This window comes from Triturus cristatus, chromosome 9, assembly GCF_964204655.1.
Source record: "Triturus cristatus chromosome 9, aTriCri1.1, whole genome shotgun sequence".
Classification (NCBI taxonomy): Eukaryota; Metazoa; Chordata; class Amphibia; order Caudata; family Salamandridae; genus Triturus; species Triturus cristatus.
Genome location: NC_140592.1, coordinates 913,473,923 through 913,493,595, shown reverse-complemented (window position 1 = coordinate 913,493,595; position 19,673 = coordinate 913,473,923). Strand labels below are relative to the sequence as shown.

At 43.9% G+C, this 19,673-nt stretch overlaps 1 protein-coding gene and 1 pseudogene across 2 annotated transcripts in view; both read right to left on the bottom strand.

The window, feature by feature from the left end:
* Nucleotides 1-19,673, bottom strand: part of SYNE3 (spectrin repeat containing nuclear envelope family member 3) — a 357,026-nt gene that overhangs the window by 49,320 nt on the left and 288,033 nt on the right. For both annotated transcript variants that reach the window (XM_085626453.1, XM_085626454.1), the window contains 6 exons: nucleotides 19,324-19,498; nucleotides 18,829-19,011; nucleotides 14,906-15,049; nucleotides 9,684-9,818; nucleotides 5,018-5,179; nucleotides 4,028-4,200 (listed from right to left, as the gene is read on the bottom strand). In XM_085626453.1, the coding sequence (XP_085482579.1) occupies nucleotides 4,028-4,200; nucleotides 5,018-5,179; nucleotides 9,684-9,818; nucleotides 14,906-15,049; nucleotides 18,829-19,011; nucleotides 19,324-19,498 (972 nt within the window). The remainder of the gene's footprint in view (nucleotides 1-4,027; nucleotides 4,201-5,017; nucleotides 5,180-9,683; nucleotides 9,819-14,905; nucleotides 15,050-18,828; nucleotides 19,012-19,323; nucleotides 19,499-19,673) is intronic.
* Nucleotides 12,584-13,233, bottom strand: LOC146799052 (transcription cofactor HES-6 pseudogene; annotated as a pseudogene).

Sequence of the window (19,673 nt, the reverse complement as noted above, 5' to 3'; positions counted from 1 at the left end):
ACATCACTCATGACATGGTCAGTGACATCACTGATGACATCACTGATGACATCTGAAATGACATCACTGATGACATCATCCAGTGAGTGTGTGTTTCTGTAAATTTTAAATATGTTTAATATATATATAGGGAAAAACCTATATATAGGGAACAAACATGACGCCATGTTTGTTCCCAAATAAAATAAAATATTGACGGATGTCGTGAAGAAACCCCCGTGAGTGCTTCTTTCCTGTATATGAACTTCAGGAAATCTGAACGGTCATTTATTGTCGCGGACGCACCTCCGCGATCACAGCACCCATCTGTGAGTGCGCTGGCAAGATGCAATGGAGCGGTGATATTATATATATATATATATACATATATATATATATATAATATAATTAGGGCTCCCGGTTTTATGGTATTTATTTTTTTAACATTTCCGTCTGTATTTATCCATATTTATTTTTTGGTCATTTTATCTGTATTTATCCACATTTATTTTTGTTGCAAGCAAAAGAAGACGCTGCATCTAGTATTTTTCCACATTTATTTATATAGACCAGGCATACTTGTGCTCGATTTTTACCGGTTTAGATATATTTATATATTAGCCAAATTAAATAAACACAATACGATTGGTAATTTTAAATAGAAAGGGCACTCGTGTAATTTTAGAGTCGAACTTGCAGGATCATGCATGTCCAGACTAGGCATGAGTGTAGTCAATGTTTGTTCACACCCACTTGGGTTGTTGGTGGCATTGTTCTGGATAGTTCATTCACTGGAATGTTTATGGCTTTAGCATGTTTGGCATGGCCACCCCACAGCTGTTTCTGAAATTGGAGCCTATGGTAAGTGCTTTTTACATATTGGATGCAAATGTCTTCCCTGTGCTCTTGGAAAAGATGTGTGAATTAGTGGTACTGATTAGGTCTTGTTTGCGTAGCTGTCTTCAAAGTCCTATTGTTACCCCTTCTTTAAAATATACATAGAACGAGCTTTGTATCCACCTACAAGTGTTTTTTTTCTCACCACATGCAATTGGCCGTTTTGTGCTTCATTGCACCTTCTAGAAAGTGCTTCCATCGGAATACATGAGTAATCTTAAAAGTACATTACTACTAAAAAGTAAACTAAATCATTAGTGTCTGTCATATTAAGTTCTTTATCTCCTAAATTATATGAAGAAAGCCATCCTTAGTTTTTTTTCCAGTATTGGCAAAGCCAAGACTAGTGTTGATGTGCTAAATGGCATTTGTATATGTTTGTGCCTGTATTTGCTCATCAAAGCCAGTCCTATTGGTGTTGCCAATGCTTGTTTTTGGTTGCTTCTGCCACACTTAAGTTTACAACCCCTCTGGTACTAGGATGGTGCTACAGACATCTTTACCCCTCCCCTGTGCTCCTCTCGTCCTCTTTTCCCCTCCCATAAAACAAAAAAACAAAGGTTGCTGGGGCTGCAGCCGATGTCCTGGGGTGTTTTTACACTTTCTTTTTTTTTAAGTTTGTCTTTGTGAAAGGGCGCCTGCTGCCTGTAGATGAGTTTTTGTGTGAGCCTCTTAAGGGAGAACTCTCAGTACGAAGCAGCTAGGTCTGGGTGGGCTGAATTCCCCTGGTTATTGTTACCTGCCTCGTAGTCTGTTTCCACGTTTTGGATAGTGGTTGTTTCCATTGTAGCTTTCAGTAGTGAGCTATTTATGAATGAATGCTAATAACAGAAGTAACCATGCATGCACAAAGCAACTTTCAGCCACATCACATTCAAAAGTGCACCATCATTCAAACTGCCAACATACTTGGCACCAAGCCTGATGATCTGTGCTCTCAAGCAGGGGCACCGGTGCATTTGACTGATGACATACACATTTTATCATAATCCCTCTCTTCAGAAAAACGTCCGAAAATGGTTCTTCCTTCTCTTTGCATACAGCATCGCTGCAGAACTTGGTATGGATCATCCATAACCACTTAGAATTCAAGGGAGTGGTAAATACATGGCTGTGATTCATGATGGACAGGTGGGATGAAAGGATGGATGTCTGTATCTGCAAGCCATACTCTATCTTACACTTCTCTGCAGGCGCGCAATGCCCATGGGCTCAAAAGTCTTCAGTCCCCCCCCCCCTGTCATGTGTGTCAGCCCGGGCTGAGACAGCTTCCCGGGCACACACACAGCCACACCCAAGCACTTCACAGGTCTTTAAAAGACCACTTACTTGTTAATGAGGCTTCGCTCTGTCACCCCTTCTTAGAGCCCCTGCATCTTCACTCTGCCGATTGCTGGAAGAATTAGCCTGCCCCTCCCCCCCCCCCCCCGAAATTTTTATTAGTCCACCCCCCCCCAAAAAATGTCACTCTAGTTGCGCCTCTGCTTCTCTGTCACAGACCATATGGAAGTTCGACCACATGAATGACGTGTCAGGTTCGGAGTACCTGTCGTGGGCCAGTTCAAGATTCATTAAGGTTGATGGCACAGACTACATTTTCTCCCCTGCGTGCTCCATTTCTGCAGAACATTCTGCTATCTCAGATTTGTAGTGACTTTCTGTGTAGTGGGGAAATGAGCAGCTAATGCCCTGTATAATCCTCTCGGTCTGCAGGTTTGAAGTTGGAATACTTCCCTTTGCTTCCTTCTGCTGGGATGGAAAGACACAGCGCTCCAGGGTGCACTTGTTCATCCCTCTCCAAAGCTGCAGTGTGACGGCAGAGATATCAGATTTCACCTGCCCATTTCTTTTGACAGTATTTTTCCGTTTCTACTTATAAATACAGACAAAGGAAAACAAGTTTTCCGTCTGTATTTATATGTAGAAATCCGTTTAAACGGAAAACCGGGAGCCTTATATATAATATATCTTTCTGATCTCTTGCAGGACGTCCAGTATATTTATTTCATATTATTTGTTGCTTGTTTATTCATCAGTATTATTCATGCATTGTATTTATCAAGTGTGTTATTATTGCATGCATATAAACATATATATATATCTCTTTGTGTATTTGAATCTTGTGCATTTGACATCTGGGAAAGCCTTTCTGTTAGAGAGGATAGTGTAAAAAAAAACAAGCCTTATTTTAAAGAGAGAGAGTCCTTGCATTTTGTAAAATAAGACTCTTTTCTAAAGGTGTTGTTTGTTTTGTGTTAAAGTCTTTGCCGTGCCGGGTGTTGAGATTATCTGATAGGTGCAATCAAGACATTCAATGCACTTAATTATTTTTTATTACTGATCCCTACTGTTATCATCAGTTGGTCTATCGCCGGGTGGAAGAAAGCATATTTTCAACAAAAAAAACAATGATGATGCTTTCAGGTTGATCTAAGAAGCGGATAATCAAGATATACCACTCGACCACTCTTGTACGTGAATGAGGGTTTTTAAGACGGTTACCATACCTGACCCTGGATGTAATACAGGTACAAGCCAAATAACATATGACAAAATTAAATAGTCCTTTTTTGCAACAAAATCATAGTTTTCTTATGCCACACTAAACCAAAACGTACCCAGGATGAATATATGACGTTACCATGCATACATTTACAACGCGGTACTTTACATTGCGTTTGTTACAACTCAAGTCGTAACAAAGACTTGTGCTGGAGGGCGCTGGACTTAGGAATAGTATGATTTACTATTCCAACTCCAGTCTACATACAGTAGGGAAGGTGTTGGAATAGTAAATCATACTATTCATTAGGTTAGAGCGCTATCCAGCACAAGTCGTGGTAACGACTTGCGTTGTAATGCCCGCGATGTAAAGGCATTGCGATGCAATGCCCGCGTTGTGAAAGATGTTTCCCACCCAGGATGTATGAAATTTAGAAAGGTTCTTAGGAATTCCAAATCTTTAATAACATCTTACGTTTCAGGTGACCGTAAAAGACTGTAGCTTCTGTGTAATGGTTTATGATGTCAGCAAAACCCCCCAAAGGTTGAGAGTCCTGTCATTCACAGCCAAGTGTCAGAAATTCTGCATACATTGTCACTGATCATTTTTGCATGTCTACGAATATTAGCCAGTGAAATAAAAGCGTACCTTGCCGGGTTTGTAGCAAGCTGCAACAGCGATGCCCAGTAAGTATTCAACTGTTTCAATTCTGATGCAACGTGCGCCGAACCCTCAACAGACGAGTTCTCCATTACCCTCTGACCTTGATTTTCCAAATGATGCAGCTGCACCTCCTTCACAGGGAGTCCATCAAGCAATCCCTAAAATGCACATGATTCAGAAAGCCGGTCAGATCAGTGATCACACAGGATAAATAATTTTAATGACAACAATACAGAAGTCTGTGCTGGCACAGCAGGCCGGGAAATGACCACCCTAGATGAGTCTGATGATCGTGTTAAATGTGAATTTTGTATTATTAACTCATATTCTATTTCATGAGTGATAACTTTTTTTTTGTCTATTCCACATAAAATCAATCCAGAGATTAGGTTCTCTAGTCCCTCTGGCAAAAGTGCAGGCTCAATGACAACGTACCAACTAGAGATAGACTGTAGCACAAGAACCACTTGAGCAATTCATGAGGAGGGTGCATTCTGGGTATTTTCAGTCATGTGAGTCTCACAGGATTATTTGTTGTTAGTGAGTTCCAAACCTCTATTCAACATGAACAGACACTCAGGAATACGCACTAGGAATATGTTTTATGATTTTTATTAAAATCAATATCCTATCCAAGGTCATAAAATGTGTATGGCTGAACTGTAAAAATTAACAGGACAGAGGCAATTAAAAAGTATTACAAGAATTTCAACACTTATATGCAGAGGCCATATTGCCTGTATTTAGGACAGTGGTACAAATGCTGATTTCGGAACAGTAATACACAGGTCATTGTCTTTTCTTTTCGTAGAAAGTGTAAACAACACAGACACAGAGAAAAGTAAACTACAAATCCACTCCTGGGCTGGGAACGTCAACAATGCACACCTGCGAGTGTCCTATGCTTTGGATTGTGCAATGGCAAATAGAGTTATACCTATATAAACTCCAGCAAGCCACACCAGACGTCTTTACCTCAAAATCAGATTCCCGGTCCTTGAAGTTCCACTCTCCGTTGACACCTTGGAAAGATTCCAGCTCCTGTCGCGTCTCCATGATCCAGCTCTGAAGGTCCAACAAGTTGGCATTGAGCATTCGGTGGTCGTTGACGTAGTGTCTGCTGTTTTGGATCATAGCCTACAATAAAGGCAGTGTTGGGTATAACATATTACCAGGAGGAAAGCACCCACTCAAGGCTTTCTATTAGTTCATTCTTCAAAGTGAACAAATAAGAACACCAATGCAGAGCCTGGCAGGAGAAACACCTTCATGTCTCAGAGTTAACACACAACTTCATCTACAGAGCCTTGATCCAGGGGATTATTCTAAAAGTGCAATACAATGTTTTGCTAAGTGAAAGCCCTGCTGTTTAGGATGGTCTTACGCTCAGTTATAGTTTACGTGCAGGATGCTAGGCAAAATTGCCTCCGGGAACTTAGATTTTTTGTGAAATATGAATGTAGCACACAAGACATGCTTTCAGCTGATGGTGGTTTACATTCACTGGACTGTTTCAAGCCAGTGCTGCCCACTCTGATGCAGGGGAGGAAGAACAGCAATGTTGGGCCACTGGGCAATGAAAAGAGTTGTGAGGATAAAATGCATATCGGAGTTGAACGTACATGCACAATACCCAACAGGCACTTATGACAACTTAATAGTGAAGGAACAGTATTGACAATGAAATGGCAAGCAAGCATAATTAACCCAATAATTAAATAACTGCATAAGTTGCCATACAACACCAAAATCATATTGGAGGCACTCACTTAAAGGGTGTCATTTAAAATATGTAGTAACCACATTCTACAAGTCTGGGTGAGGCTATCTTATTGAGGTCCCCCTGGGGGATTTCAGCTGTCAGGGTACGCCTGCTGAGCCTCGTAGGATGAAGAAAACTATTCCTTGTATGCAGCCCGATGCACACTGCCAATCTCGCCATTTTATGAGAGGTTTTACTGATGCCCTCATTGGAAGATAGAACCTTCAACATTTTCCAGGTTAGGCTGTAATTGGTGAATTTGTGGAATCCCCTTTGGTGAACATATAGTTCCTCATATTGTATGAAAGGTATGCCAATTAGTTCAGACACCTCTACCCTTGGCAGTGATCCGTGAAATGGTAGCAAGACATTCTAGCCATACATACATCCGTCCTAGATTACGCAATGTATCAAACGTTACTTCACTAAGGGCCAGCCCAATGAACTCATCTGTTTTTTCTTCAATCAGTGCTCCTGCCGCTCTGTTCACTGGACTGACCATCACCGTGTGTGACCTGTCTCTTTACTCTGGGACGAAGTGTGCGGAGGGTGTAGCCAAGAAGGCTTCTTTCAGGTCGTTCTGCTTCTTCCCAACAGAGTGTCAGGGTATGGAGATACAAAAAACCTCCCACAACCACACTCACTCTCAAATGTTGCTATATTTTCAACTGCAATGGTCAATGGTCAATATTGAAGGTCTACCAATTACCTCCCTCTACTCAGCACAGGCTGTATTGTGTTACACAATTGTAGGCTCTGGATTTATGGAATTTCCTTTTGGTGATTTCACAATCATTCTTCGGAGGTTTGATCCATAGTGAGTTAATGTCTCAATAAAGACTTGGGGCTGTGATCGTCAAAGCTTTCCTAGCCCACACTTCTGCAATGTAGCACTTTTCAGGAAAAGTAAATGCCGTTCGTCTTCTGAAAAACAAAACTATGGACACCACTGAAAGTTTCAAGGATCTCCCGATAGAGGTAGTTTGATTTCGCATCTTCTGGGTTCACAAAATGGTACAGTAATCAAGTGATCAGAAAGGCGAATCACCTTTTTAAATGAGGCAGCCATATTCATGAGTCGTCCCCAACACCGTGAGGTGTCATCGTGGCTAATAGGACCATAAACAGGAAACCTTTCAGTTGAAAGTCTACCAAAACAACTGTCTGTTAGTGAACCCAAGGGGGCGGCACTGTGCTTATCTCCAGGGCCGGAACAGAAGCCAAGACCAGCACTGGCAAAAAATGTCAAATCAGTCTCTCACCGCAACAGGCCCGAATAGGACCATGAGGGGATTTATGGACGGGTCATGGAGGTCCATCTTGCTCTAAAAGCAGCCCTCAACCCTGCAGCCCACCAGGAAAACGTAGGAGTGGGAGAATGGCTAGTCCAGCGCTGCATATCTATGACAAAGCTCTGGCGGAGGAGCTAGATAGAGGCTGGTGTTGAGGCAGGAGTTAGATGATCAGAGCTGGGTTAAGTTCAGTGGCGGCCGGCATGGCTCGCAGGTGGCGCTGGGTCTCGTGCCTCCGCTCCTGCTCTTCTCCATCTTGAATGGAAGCACAGCCAGTTCCCACTGACCAATCACAACACTGCAATGCACCGTTGTTATTGGTATGCACCCAGGCTCCCCTGAACAACACAATGCTGCACTGCGGCGCTGTGATTGATTTTGAGCATCCTGGCTCGACGCTCAACCAGGGAATGGGGGCCTGGGATTGACTGTTCTCCACACAGGCTGTAATGCAGCCTGCATGGAGAACCGGGAAAGTGCGCATGACTGGTTTGGGCGGCGCAAGAGGGCCGACCAAACAGTCATTGCGCACTTGGGAGTGGGCAAACCACTCCTCCCTTACCCTGCTCCGAGAGCAGAGCAGAATCCCGCAAAGCAGCACGAAGCATAAAATGATAATAACTTAAAGTGATGATCACTTTATGCTTCTTCTTTGCCCTGCTTAAAAGCAGTGGGGCGACGCTCCTCCGCCAAAGCGCCTGGAGCTGAAATAACTGTTTAGTTAGAGAGAAGAGGAGAAGAGAAAAAGACCCCTGCATAAAATGTTCAGAATTACTTGTTAAATTATGTGAATAAGCTGCTCTTATGTTTTTTAAAGGTGTTTTATGAAACCGTGTGCGAGGGATAAGGACATAATTTAATGATTTGAGCTGCACTGATTAAATAGTAAGGCTGGGAGCAATGCAGACAGATTTACTTATTACCACTATCCACAAACATGGCAATAGACAGCAGCTTTAAGTACAGCGCCTTGAAGGTTAAGCCATAGCTCGATAGTCCTTCAGAACAAATCCGTACGGGTGAGAAATACCAATGTATTAAAAGTGCAGATCTCAGTCTGGACACAAGGTGGGGCAGTATGAATGAGAAATGCATCCAGCACATAGGCACAGCAACTTCACCTAAAACTGGAAAACGGGTTATCTGACTCTTTCCCTTCCCCTGGAAGTTAGTGTCTCCATAATGAAGCAAATTCACAAAAATTACAAGAGGAGAGACATTACTCAATCTCTACGACGTCAGCGGTTTGGCCCCTAGTCAAAGGTTTAGTCAATCGACATCCTCCCCTTTGCTGCTGCGGGGCTGGGAGAGCCAGGCGTGGAAACAAGAGCGACTCAGCATGGCTGCCCCTAAAAGCATCCAGGGTCTCCATGTTATGTGCGGCATAACTGTGACAATAAAAGGGAGTTTCAATTTCAACTAATTAAGAAGATTACTCATGTCGATACTTGTTAGCACCAAGGATGGTAGTGGAAAATGGATAGGCACTTACGGAGAAACATGAAGAGAGTTCAAAGATGCACGTGCATAACTAGTTAATTTAGGTTGCAGAATTCTCAGGGTACGAATCAACGAAAGAGGAAATTACTGCACACTGTGCACCATCATCTTTAACTCCTCACCCTAACAACGTATTGTGAAAGCACATTGGGCACTGTTTGTAATGTAATCTAAGGGAGCCGTGCTTACCAGGGATAGGTGATCAGACAGACCACGACCGCCAGAATTATCAAGATGTCGTGCTTTCTACAAAACCACAATGTCACAATAATAAAACGTATTAGAAGAATGGCGCTTTTGAATCCTGCTGAGTGTGCCCACCCACTCTAATCAATGCAAGAGCACCCCCGCAGGGACTGCGGCCCGATCCTGGCTAGTGTCAAAGATAACAACCCTGGGGGCATATTAACAAGCCAGGCAGAAAACTGCCGCTAAAACGGCGATAATGGGCTTGATAATATGCTCTGTGGAATTCCAATCGAAACCCATGTTAAATGTGAAGGACATCTAACATGGGCTTCAATTGGAATTCCATAGAGCATATTATCAAGCCCATTATCGCCGTTTTAAGCGGCGACAATTGTATCGCCTGGCTTGTTAATATGCCCCTTAATTCTTGGCTGTGGTACCCTGTAAGAGCAGTGCTAACTCTGGCCACGGAATTTGCCCATCTTCGAAGTGAGATGTGCAATGCCCCCAGACAAAGATTTTGCAAACCATCTTGCTCAGCTGAATTGGTTTACTTTAGTTACTGGTGAAGACCCCCAACCAACTCTCCTGAGCTCAGATATGCACCTGTGACCTTGTAAGCTTCATCACACTTGAGTCATTCCATCAATACTAGAAACCATTTCCCGTACAGTCTAAATGTGGCCCTTGCCTCTGTTCGGAAGCTGGTCTCCATCGCCAGTGGAGGACACGCCCCTTGAAGGAGTGCACAGGGGCTCATAGGTTTTTACTTGCAGCAATGAACACTGGAAGACTCAACCCACACAAGACAAATTTTCTTTGACAACTGGTTTAACACTAAAGGTTCCACGGTCTATGCCAACAATGCCGGCGTTTGCACGCTGAACAGCAATTTTACCTCCAAAATTCTCTTTAAAGTCAGATAGTTTGAGGAGAGCTGGTTCATTTTGTGTTTGTGGGCGGGGCTGCGCTGAGCAAAAGCCTCCAGCTCTTCCATCTGAAGTCCTAGTTTCAGCAAGTCTTCATGGATTATCTGCAACACACAAAACACATTAAGCATGAATTTATGGAACAAAGACATGTAGCACATTATCCAACCACTGACCCAAATCTCATTCATGCTTTGGGACAGGCATATCATTTGGGGGATAACAGGTGTGAGGGGGAAAGCAAAAAACATTGCAGGGTGAAATGAAATCAAAGGGCTTGACCGTCACCATCTGGGACAAATGAGGGAATTCCTCTCTAACTGGAAGAAGGTAGTTAAAAACGAACCAATGGGGCAGCTACAATCAATGGCAGTGCAGAAATCCAATGACAGTGTTGCATAACCTGCAACGCGTAATAATAAAAGGTCAAACCTCAAGGACACACACCCAGGTCCACTGTGACTGAGTGTAATGAGCAAAATGATGTAAGCTATGCATTAAAGTGACTACTGGATTCAAGGTGGTACCTTAGCACCTTGATTGTCCTTTTAAACGATGATGTTTAGCGCCACATTTCTCTGAATACTGCAGTCCAGTAAATTACAGTAAATGGGGATGTGGATTGCCCTACAAAACATAGGAAAAACTAGCAAATTACATTTATGTTATCTATGAATCAACACACAATGTCCCAAATGTCTCAAACAAATTGCCCCAAGAGCATCTAATTACCCATAAGCAGAGCCCACATTTGTGCACATAGTACTGCTAATCAGTATACATATTATCACTATTAGTGCTACAAATATTTCTGTTGCTTGCACAGGATGTGGTTAGGTCTCTCATCATGACAGTGCATGGCATTAGATATTGCCAGGCCACACACAAATGATGAGAATCTGTGGCTGTTGCATGATCACGGCACTGGCATGAATTTTGAAGTATTTGACCATGTTGCCAACTTAATGATATGACACTTATCAAGATACAAATCGAGAATTTGCTCCATCACTCTTGACATTAAGACAGCAACCAGAGGTTTGCCCCCTTTTTTAGGTCTGGCCTACGCAGCACGCATGCGCTGCATAGGAGAAATACCTTTAGCCATTGATGCGCCTTTTAAGCCAAAAACGTGCACGCGTTGCATTGCTTTTAACGGCAACGCGTGCACGTCTGGCGATTTCCTTGCTGGAGCGAGCTTTGACACCATATGTTTGTAATTAACTTGCAAACATATGGTGCCCCTGCTCGCTCCCGGAAGTTAAACAGGCGCAGCCCCCCTCCTGTCTCCCCTCCCCCTGCTGCCTCCTCCTTTAGCGCGAGGCTTGCACTCGTTCTTCCTAAATTTAGTTTTAGCATATATTTTATTTTTCTCTATTTATTAAAAAAAAAAACACACCTCCTAAAATTCGAGTCTCGGTCCACCACTTAATAATTCAATAACAAAATAATAGGAAAATAAAAAGTTAAGTGCTCGTCACCAGTGTTCCACAGCAGAAACGCAAATGTGGTAAAACGCCAACATGAAAGAGCAGAAAAAATATGGAGTACTGTAGTTTGGAAGCGTTTAATTGCCCCTGGAATCATTCTGGCGCCAAGGGTTCCTTTTTAATTAAAAGTATGAATCCGAGAGAGGGGCATTTACAACACCCTAATATACATATATCAGCATTGAAGGCATAGATGTGCTAATTGCAGGATCTGCATAAGTGCTCCACAGAGCTCCCCGCCCATTCCCCATTCAAATGGAAATGTGCCTGAAGCTCACATTCAACTTCCTTCATGGAAGGCAGAAAATCAGGATCCGCAGATATGGCCAGCTCTGCCACTCCCTTCCCAGGTTTGCCGATTGTTAACGTGCACTTACATTGTGCAAGCAGCTTGAAAACGAGGCTGGTCGGCATTCGTTTTTTTTCCAGACTGTTGCAGCTGTGTTTATATTGATGCGTACAATGGCGCCTGTACGCTTTCCTAAAACTACGTGAAAGATGGCATACTTGGTTCTCACACGTTTTCTTTTAAACAAACGTTTCTCATATGTTCCTCGCAGATCAGGGCAGCCAAATTTCCTGGCATCACTTCAGAATGGTGACATAGGATGATGCGATTTCACACGAGGAAACTATGAACTGCAGCAATGTTCAGTCATGTAACGTCACGGCAGGTTTGGAACACTGAGCGCAGTTCTGCAACAATGAGGAATTGGTGATCACTACATTCAGTCCCTTATGTGACCTCACTTCACGATCGTGACAAGTGAGCAAGTTGTGTGAATTTAATTGGTTGAACGTATCTTCCCCGTTGGCCTACTGGACAATGTTATGTCACAACTGAGAAGTCCATCGGGAAATGATGTATATTTAGCCAAAAAAAGGCCAAATTAGTAGCTTTACACAGTAACGGAGGAATACCACCTGCGGCCGTACAAAGCCGAAGAACGCCAAGACAGGCTGCTGAATGCCATCCAAAAAGTCACAATGCCAACCACCAAATGTTGTGTCCTTACCAGGGAATGAGACCCAGGTCTGTACCATCCATTGTGAAATACTGCTGCGCACCCACAGAAGAGCTTTGCTACAAAGAGTTGTACCCACTATGTTTTTTTCAAAACTAACCAAGTCACACCTAAAAATATTCCATCACACTCAAAAGGTGAAATGTTAACAGGTAGGAAAGTCCACGCTATTTACTGCCAGGGAGTTGACAGCTCAAGGAGTGCCATCTAGAGGAGTCGTGCAAGAAGGCACCAGTGCAGATGTCACCTTCAATCACACTGTCCATCGCAGTCGGGGATGGAGGATCAGGCTGCACATTTGGTCAACCAGCTGGTAGACTTCGTTGAAGATCCCTCAAGGACACCAACCCGTCTTCACCAGGGCCTCCACATGGATTTGGTGTGGCTGGTGGATGGCATGTCTGCTGTTCGGCCAGAGTCCTGGGGGCTAGGGGAAAGCAAGCTGCGGTCGCTCTCCGTCTCGTCCAGATCCGAGCAGCCATCTTCGCTAGAAGGGGCCGGAGAGAAAGCTGATGCAGCCATTGAAGCATCTGGCGACATCCCTTCGCTGCCAGAATCCTCTGACAGCACCTCCACAATCAGGTCCTGGAGGCCGCCCTTGTTCAAAGGCATGGACTCCAAAAGGTGATTAGGCAGCCCAGCGGCCACATTGGCATCAATGTCAGGGCAGCTGGAGACAAACGTGTGGACTTCATGCATGCATTGGATATACCCTGCGGCAAAACGCTCACTGGCTTCCCGATGCATCTTGTCGGTCTCAGCAGACCGCCTATGTAAAATGCCCTGGACACGCTTCACTGTGAGCTCCAACACCTCGGCATTCTCCATCTTTGACTGGAACTCACTGTCAGCCAGGATGAGGCGAAGCTCCTGGAGTCTCTCATTGATCCGGCTCGTTTCTTCTTCTCCACCAGGGACTTCCTGGTCTTCCGGTCTCCACGAATTTCCAGATGATTGTCATCCTCCCTCTCAGAGCCGGGCCTGGGCCGAAAGGACGGAGACATGAAGAGAGACGAAGAAGACGAAGAGCGTAAACACAATCCAACACTGCAGGCGGCATGTATGCCAGGGCAGTGGTTTGTGGGCATGGCACACAGGGATGTGTGCCATGTCGTCTCTTTGTTTTGTTCTGGCCCCAGACACTCAGCCTGCAAAGGCAGTGTGTGTGTGTGTGTGTCAGGGTACAGGGCCTCTAAGGGTGGCACAATAAGTGCTGCAGCCCTTAGGGGCCTTCTCTGGTCACAGTGCCCTGGGTACCTATGGTACCATTTACCAGGGGCAGACATGTGGCCAGAGATGCCAATTGGGTTTAGGCTTCAGTGCAGTTTTAGGGCAGGAACACAGGCCCTGGGTACATGATTGGCAGGAGCCCAGGGCACACTCAGTCAAAGTACATCAGCAATTCAGCAACAAGCATTGGCATAGCCAATAGGTCTCGCCTTTGGGACCTTATAAGTGTTTAGAATTGCAACAGTTGATGTTGTTAAAACCATGGATATTGTGCTGGATAAACACTTATAAGGTCCCAAAGGCGAGACCTATTGGCTATGCCAATGCTTGTTTACTATTCTCCTTTGCTTCTGTATCCATCTTTCATCAACCAACTAGTCCTTACCTGCAGAGCTTTGATTCCGGGGTGTTCCCTGCTATGACAGGTGGATGGCTATAGCGAAGAATAACACATAGGACAGTAGTGAATCACTTGCAGCCGGCATGATGAGAGTGTGCACACAAAAGTCATGTATGCACGCTGTCTCCTATCTTTGCCTACACACAATTTCACCCGCTGTTTCACAGAATGATGGTCCCGACTGCTGAAGCAATATACATCAATCCCTAATCGGGCCAGGTAAGAACACACCACTTAATCCTGTTTACAAAAAATGCTACACAGAATTTTGGTGCACTCATCTGCCATGAAAAACTGTTTCAATACTTACAGATGATCTTCTTTACTTTGAGTCAAATAGTCTTCATCACAGTTGTTAGTGATCAATTTGAAGCCACGCCTGCAGGAGAAGCACATTATGGCCCAGTAGTATTGCCCTACGCTTCAAGAATTCCACCCACTCACCAAGCTTCAAGCCACTTTAACTTCCACCAATAATCAATGCTCATCCAGTTGAGTGGCCAATGAGCTGGACAGTGGTTGACTTGTGCCTGGGTCATGCAATGTACACTCACACCCAGGCCTTACTCTCAAACACTTAACACCAAGGTGGTATCTAAAGTAATATGACTTCAACACCTCCTTCTCCGCTGGAACAGGTACGTATGTATAATCCTTAGCTCATGGTGACCTAATTTCTACTCAAACCTTTTGCAAAGTGCTTTATGCCAGCTTAAATACAGCAAGCTGTCCTTAACAAATACTCAAATAACTACACCAACAAGATGTAAACTGAAAGGTCATCTTTGGGTATTTGCCGATTTTGGATCCTTGACATATAGATTCATTTTATACACAAATAGATTATATTTTCTTCAAGAAATGATACCAGCTATTGGTTAAAGTTACTAATGACAGAAGTGGATTTGCCTTGCCAGCAATTTATACATAGAATATCACTTGTGTAAGTTATGTGGCAAAATAAAAGATATCACGACCAACAATGTGATGGGAATATGCCTAAAACACACTTTCTTTCAAGAACTGTAATTCAAATACAAACCAACCTGCAGTCTCTGGAGCTGAGCTTCTTTCCCAACCACGTCAGGCTGGGGTTGATCCTCGGCGGCCACTTTCATTCTGATGGCTTTCAAACCTTTCTGAAAAGGCTCGAACAGAGAATCGAAGTCTTCACTCTGCGACACTGATATCTGCATATGTGGAGAACGAGTACATGGCTCATTAACAAAAAACACTTCTGACATCCTCTTATTCTCCTGCTTCGTGTGCTGAAGGAGCACATCTACATACAGAATATTTAAGTTAAGGACTGTTACTGCAACCAATCAGAAGAGAAGCACGCATGCCAACTAGCCACACATTTTGAACTACACTTGTAAGCCAATAACTTACCTGGGCAACACTGCAGCCAGCTGTGACTGCATTTGAGGACCGTATGCACCATACTTATCCAATGTTATTTAAGTTGTTATGTACAGTTCACATCCATATCCATTTGATAGCTAAGTACCCAACAGCCTGTGCAGGGCTTGGAGCGAAAACCGACCGTGGCAAAATATTTAAATCAAACCCACAGGGGAGGAGGGACTGTAGTGAGTGAGCCAGACCATCTCCAGTGAGTTTGGGGTAAATCCAACCCCCTCTCCCCTAAGTACTTTTTTTTAAAAGAATATCCCTAAATGGTGCATATTACAATATAGTTTTCAAAAACTTGGGTTATGCTACTTCAAGACTGGGTCACCGCAGTCCATCCAGCCATACATTCTGCTCACTAACCAGCAGCTTGTCAGGATAATGCCAGGATGCCTGTATGGCCCGCCCGGCTCTGCCTACAGAACTCACAGAATGCTGCTATGTACTTTCACGTTATTCACATCTTATATTGGGTGATCCCACTTCCTAAAGGAAATAATTAGATAACAGGAATAAACGTCCTCCAAAAGAATCACTAAAGCAATAAATGAATGGTTGGAGGTCTGGAAACGCTACCAAGTAGAAAGGTAAATGCTGTACAAAGGGTTCACAGCAAATCGTATAGGTAAAATCAGGTGTTCCCCTTCCATTCATTTACTTGTAAATTCCATTCACCACATAAAATGCAGGCACTTAGCAGAGAGTGCCTTCCAACAGAGGTTGAGTACCAATATGCAATTGACCCCTCGCCAAGGATTATACATTATGTATATCTACAAGGCCTTGCCCTCTCAGATAGTGGCTTCAGAAATCTTCCATTTTCTAACAAGTACAAACCAGGATTTTGAAAGCCAATCTTTATATTCTTCAATTTCTAGAATCAGTATTAAAGGCTTTCAAAATTATTTGAATGGCTGCCTGAATAACCAAGGACCATGTCTACAACTTGCTCTGTTAACTAATATGTTTCCTCTGAGAATATAAATTGTAAGATACATTACAATGTTGGGGCCGTTATTCATTGTTTTGGCTCTTCCTAAGGGCCACATTTGCTTAATGTGGCGCCAGACGAAGAAAGGGACTAACAAATTCGCAATGGGCCAGAAAAACTCCAGAGGTGAGGTACACCACAGCACTGAGGTGAGATTGCTCATTCCAGACAGGGTGCTCCCATAAGGCAGAGAAAAAGAAGGAATTGTTTTAGGTATGTATGTATGTATATGGTATTTATATAGCGCAAACCTATCTAAAAGGCAGCAGTCTGCTGTACATGGCAAAAGGCAAGTTTAAAGTTGAAGAGTGATAGGAGAGGAAGGCGAGTTGTGGACGGTTAATGCATTGTGATGTGGTATTCTTTCAAGAGGTGGGTCTCCAACTTTTTCCTAAATTGGAGCAGCGTTGGGAAGGTCCTGATGGATGTGAAAATGTAGTTGGTCCAGGTTTTTGTCTAGACAATGAGCTGCACTTTGCAAAGAGCAATGCGCCAATCAAAGACCGCTGTGCCGGCTGGTATCCAGCTCCTGCCTGGTCCACGACCTCAGCCGTGGAGAGGGGAGAGAGCGTCTTATTCTGTTCGGCCCACGAGAGATGGGCTGATATCCTGCAAGACTCAATTGTCTATTTTCAAAGCTTGGGTGACTACAGCGACATGAAGCACCACTGGAGAGCTTTAAAGTCTGGTGAGAAGATCTTGCAACAATGTAAAGGAAAACTTACACTTGGTGGTGACGGAGCATTCACAAGCTGGTTATTTTCAAAAAGAGGTTATCTTTATCAGGGACAGCCATTTTAACATAGAAGATCCTGAATTAATCGAGAAGATGTGGTATGATTTCCAGATCGGTGCTATAATCCCTACTATGTTTCTGGTAGAAAAGAATTTGCATTCCCCAGCTATTGGAAGTCCATTTTGTCTTAACACAGATTCACTGATGCTAATGATTATAGATGCATCAATGGCGAATGTTAGGGCTTATAAGGGAACATTTCCATTTGCTGGAGTTATATAATTGCAATATAAACAAAAAACCGATATGGAACTCTATAACACATGATCCATACAAAACATGTTTGTTCCTCGAGAACCCACACAACAAAGAGACACTTGGCCTGTTGAAAGAGAAGGTGTGTCTTAAAGCGGCCATGACACCGCTTCGCGCTCCATTTAACACTCCAAGTCTGCTGCTAAGGGCTTCTCAATAGAGCACGATTCACGGGCCTCCATTCCTGTTACTCTTTAAACAAAGCTGAGGGATGCGGCCTGCCCGTGTCAGAGTGCTGAGAAGTGATTAATAGGCATGCAGGAGCGAGGTAACTGCAGCAGGTCTGTCCCGGACCAGAGAAGAACAGGAGCAAACCTTTGCAAGTACTAACTTGCTCTATACTAAACGCACTGGTTAATTTATTAAGCTGTAAATGTTAATTTTTTCTCTGGGTGCTAAGCCTGGTTAGGCACAAAGCTGCAGAAGTGTAAACAAGAGAAACATGTCTTTGCAAAAGAAGAAAGGCAATGAACTAATATTTGACCCACACTCATCTACACAATACTTTTCAGAGTTGTGTGTGAGGCTGTAGAAGATCAGGGGAAGGAAAAGGATATGCTACTGATAAGTGGAGCAAACAAAATGTACATCCCTTTACCTTCAATGGTGCACTCGTCTGTACATTTAAACCTATTGTCTAGTATCAGCAGAGGGATCAGGGTGGGAACAGGGCCCTATCCCTCACCTGGGAACATTTAAGCATGACCTGACAGAGTCAGCCAGGCACCATCGCTGTCCCTCCACGCTGTGTAGACGTTTCCGTGAAAGCAGCCATATCTATTTGGGATGAGCCCAATAGAAAACAAAATGATAAGCCACATTGAACGGCCATATTGGGCAGGGCTGATCGCTCCTTTGGGCCACATAATCGCCCAGCCTACCTGTTATAGGAGGCAGTTACCAGTGCATTTTCCCTCTTTGTTCATCACAAACAGGAACACGTGGGAACTAGCAGTTCTCCTGCACCCGTGACTGGAACCCCGACCAGGCACACCCTCCAGACTCTCCCCAACGGCAACAAAAATTACTTGAGCAGAGTCTAATGCTATACATCAACTGCCTACCTGCAACCAGTGCAGGCCGAGCGTTGCACCTCTAGCCCAATAAGACTAAGTGCATCCAATGTGGGCCTATTTGACTCTCCTTCCTCGTGACACCGTACAGACCTCTTCCGCTGGCTATTTTATGCCCTTACAAACCCACCTGCTGATACTCTTTCCTTACAGAACCAGAACCATACAGCAAAATGCGTCATCATTATCTATTGTTGGAATAAAACACATTGTTCGATAAGGGTGCATCCTTAAAATAATTTAGAGCACTGGATCATACAAGTTTTAAACCAGAATGAACAACTTTCCCAAGGTGGTTGCTACATGCTAAAATGTGAGGCTATTGCTGGTTCCTCCACAATCCCCCAGGGCAGGCAGGCTTGTGAAGAAACCCACATTTACTTTTGTGTATCTAGTGGCGTGGATATAGAAAGCGTAAAGAAGGAAAGGTCCACCCGTCACCTTGAAGCTGCTCCTCCTTTGCAGAAGGCTGTCGTGCAGGGTCTCCCTCTCTTTTGCAGCACGTGTGACCTCGTTCAGGATAGACTCTGCTTTCTCATCATCAAAGATGCATCTCATGAAATCCTTGTTCACCTGCACCCTCATCAGCCTCTCCTTAAGGCGGGAGCTTTCTTCGAGCAATGTCTACAACAAAGAGGTTTGCATTCAGAAATGTAATAGTAAAAGGCATAAGAATTGATCAATTTGGAGAATGCAACTGCATTGTTTAGACACATTTTAAAAACTGGCCAACACTATATGGGCTCTATGCGGTCATAATTGTGATCCCCATGCTCGTCCTAGATTCGCCCATTCCACCCTGTCTAAAGCTCTTCCCTAGGTTACAACAGTAGTTCAGCTAGACAAGCCCAGAACACAGCAGTACTCAGCCAGGTAAACCCATAGGAGATTATAAAATGGGCTAGCACCTGACTTCCACAATTTTTGATGCATTACCTCTATCTGCGCAGAGAAGTTCTGTATCATCGGAAGGTCAGTCATGTCAGCGGTGGTGTCCAGGACTTGCTCAGCCAACGGCTTCCAGTGCTGAAATTCTCGTAGGGGATTTTGGCAACACTGTCTGAGTGCAGATTCGGTCTCCGTGCACTGCTTGAAGGTCTTGTTTTTAACGCTGGAATGAATACACATGGAGCCAGATGGAATAGAGAGAGTAAATCGTAGGCCACAGTTTAAGATTTGGATTGGGTGCATTCTGCTGCACACAGATTGCAAAATATAATTTCCACATCACATCACAAAGATTTTACAATTATTATATAGAACCGCTGCAAGAGTTTATGGAGACT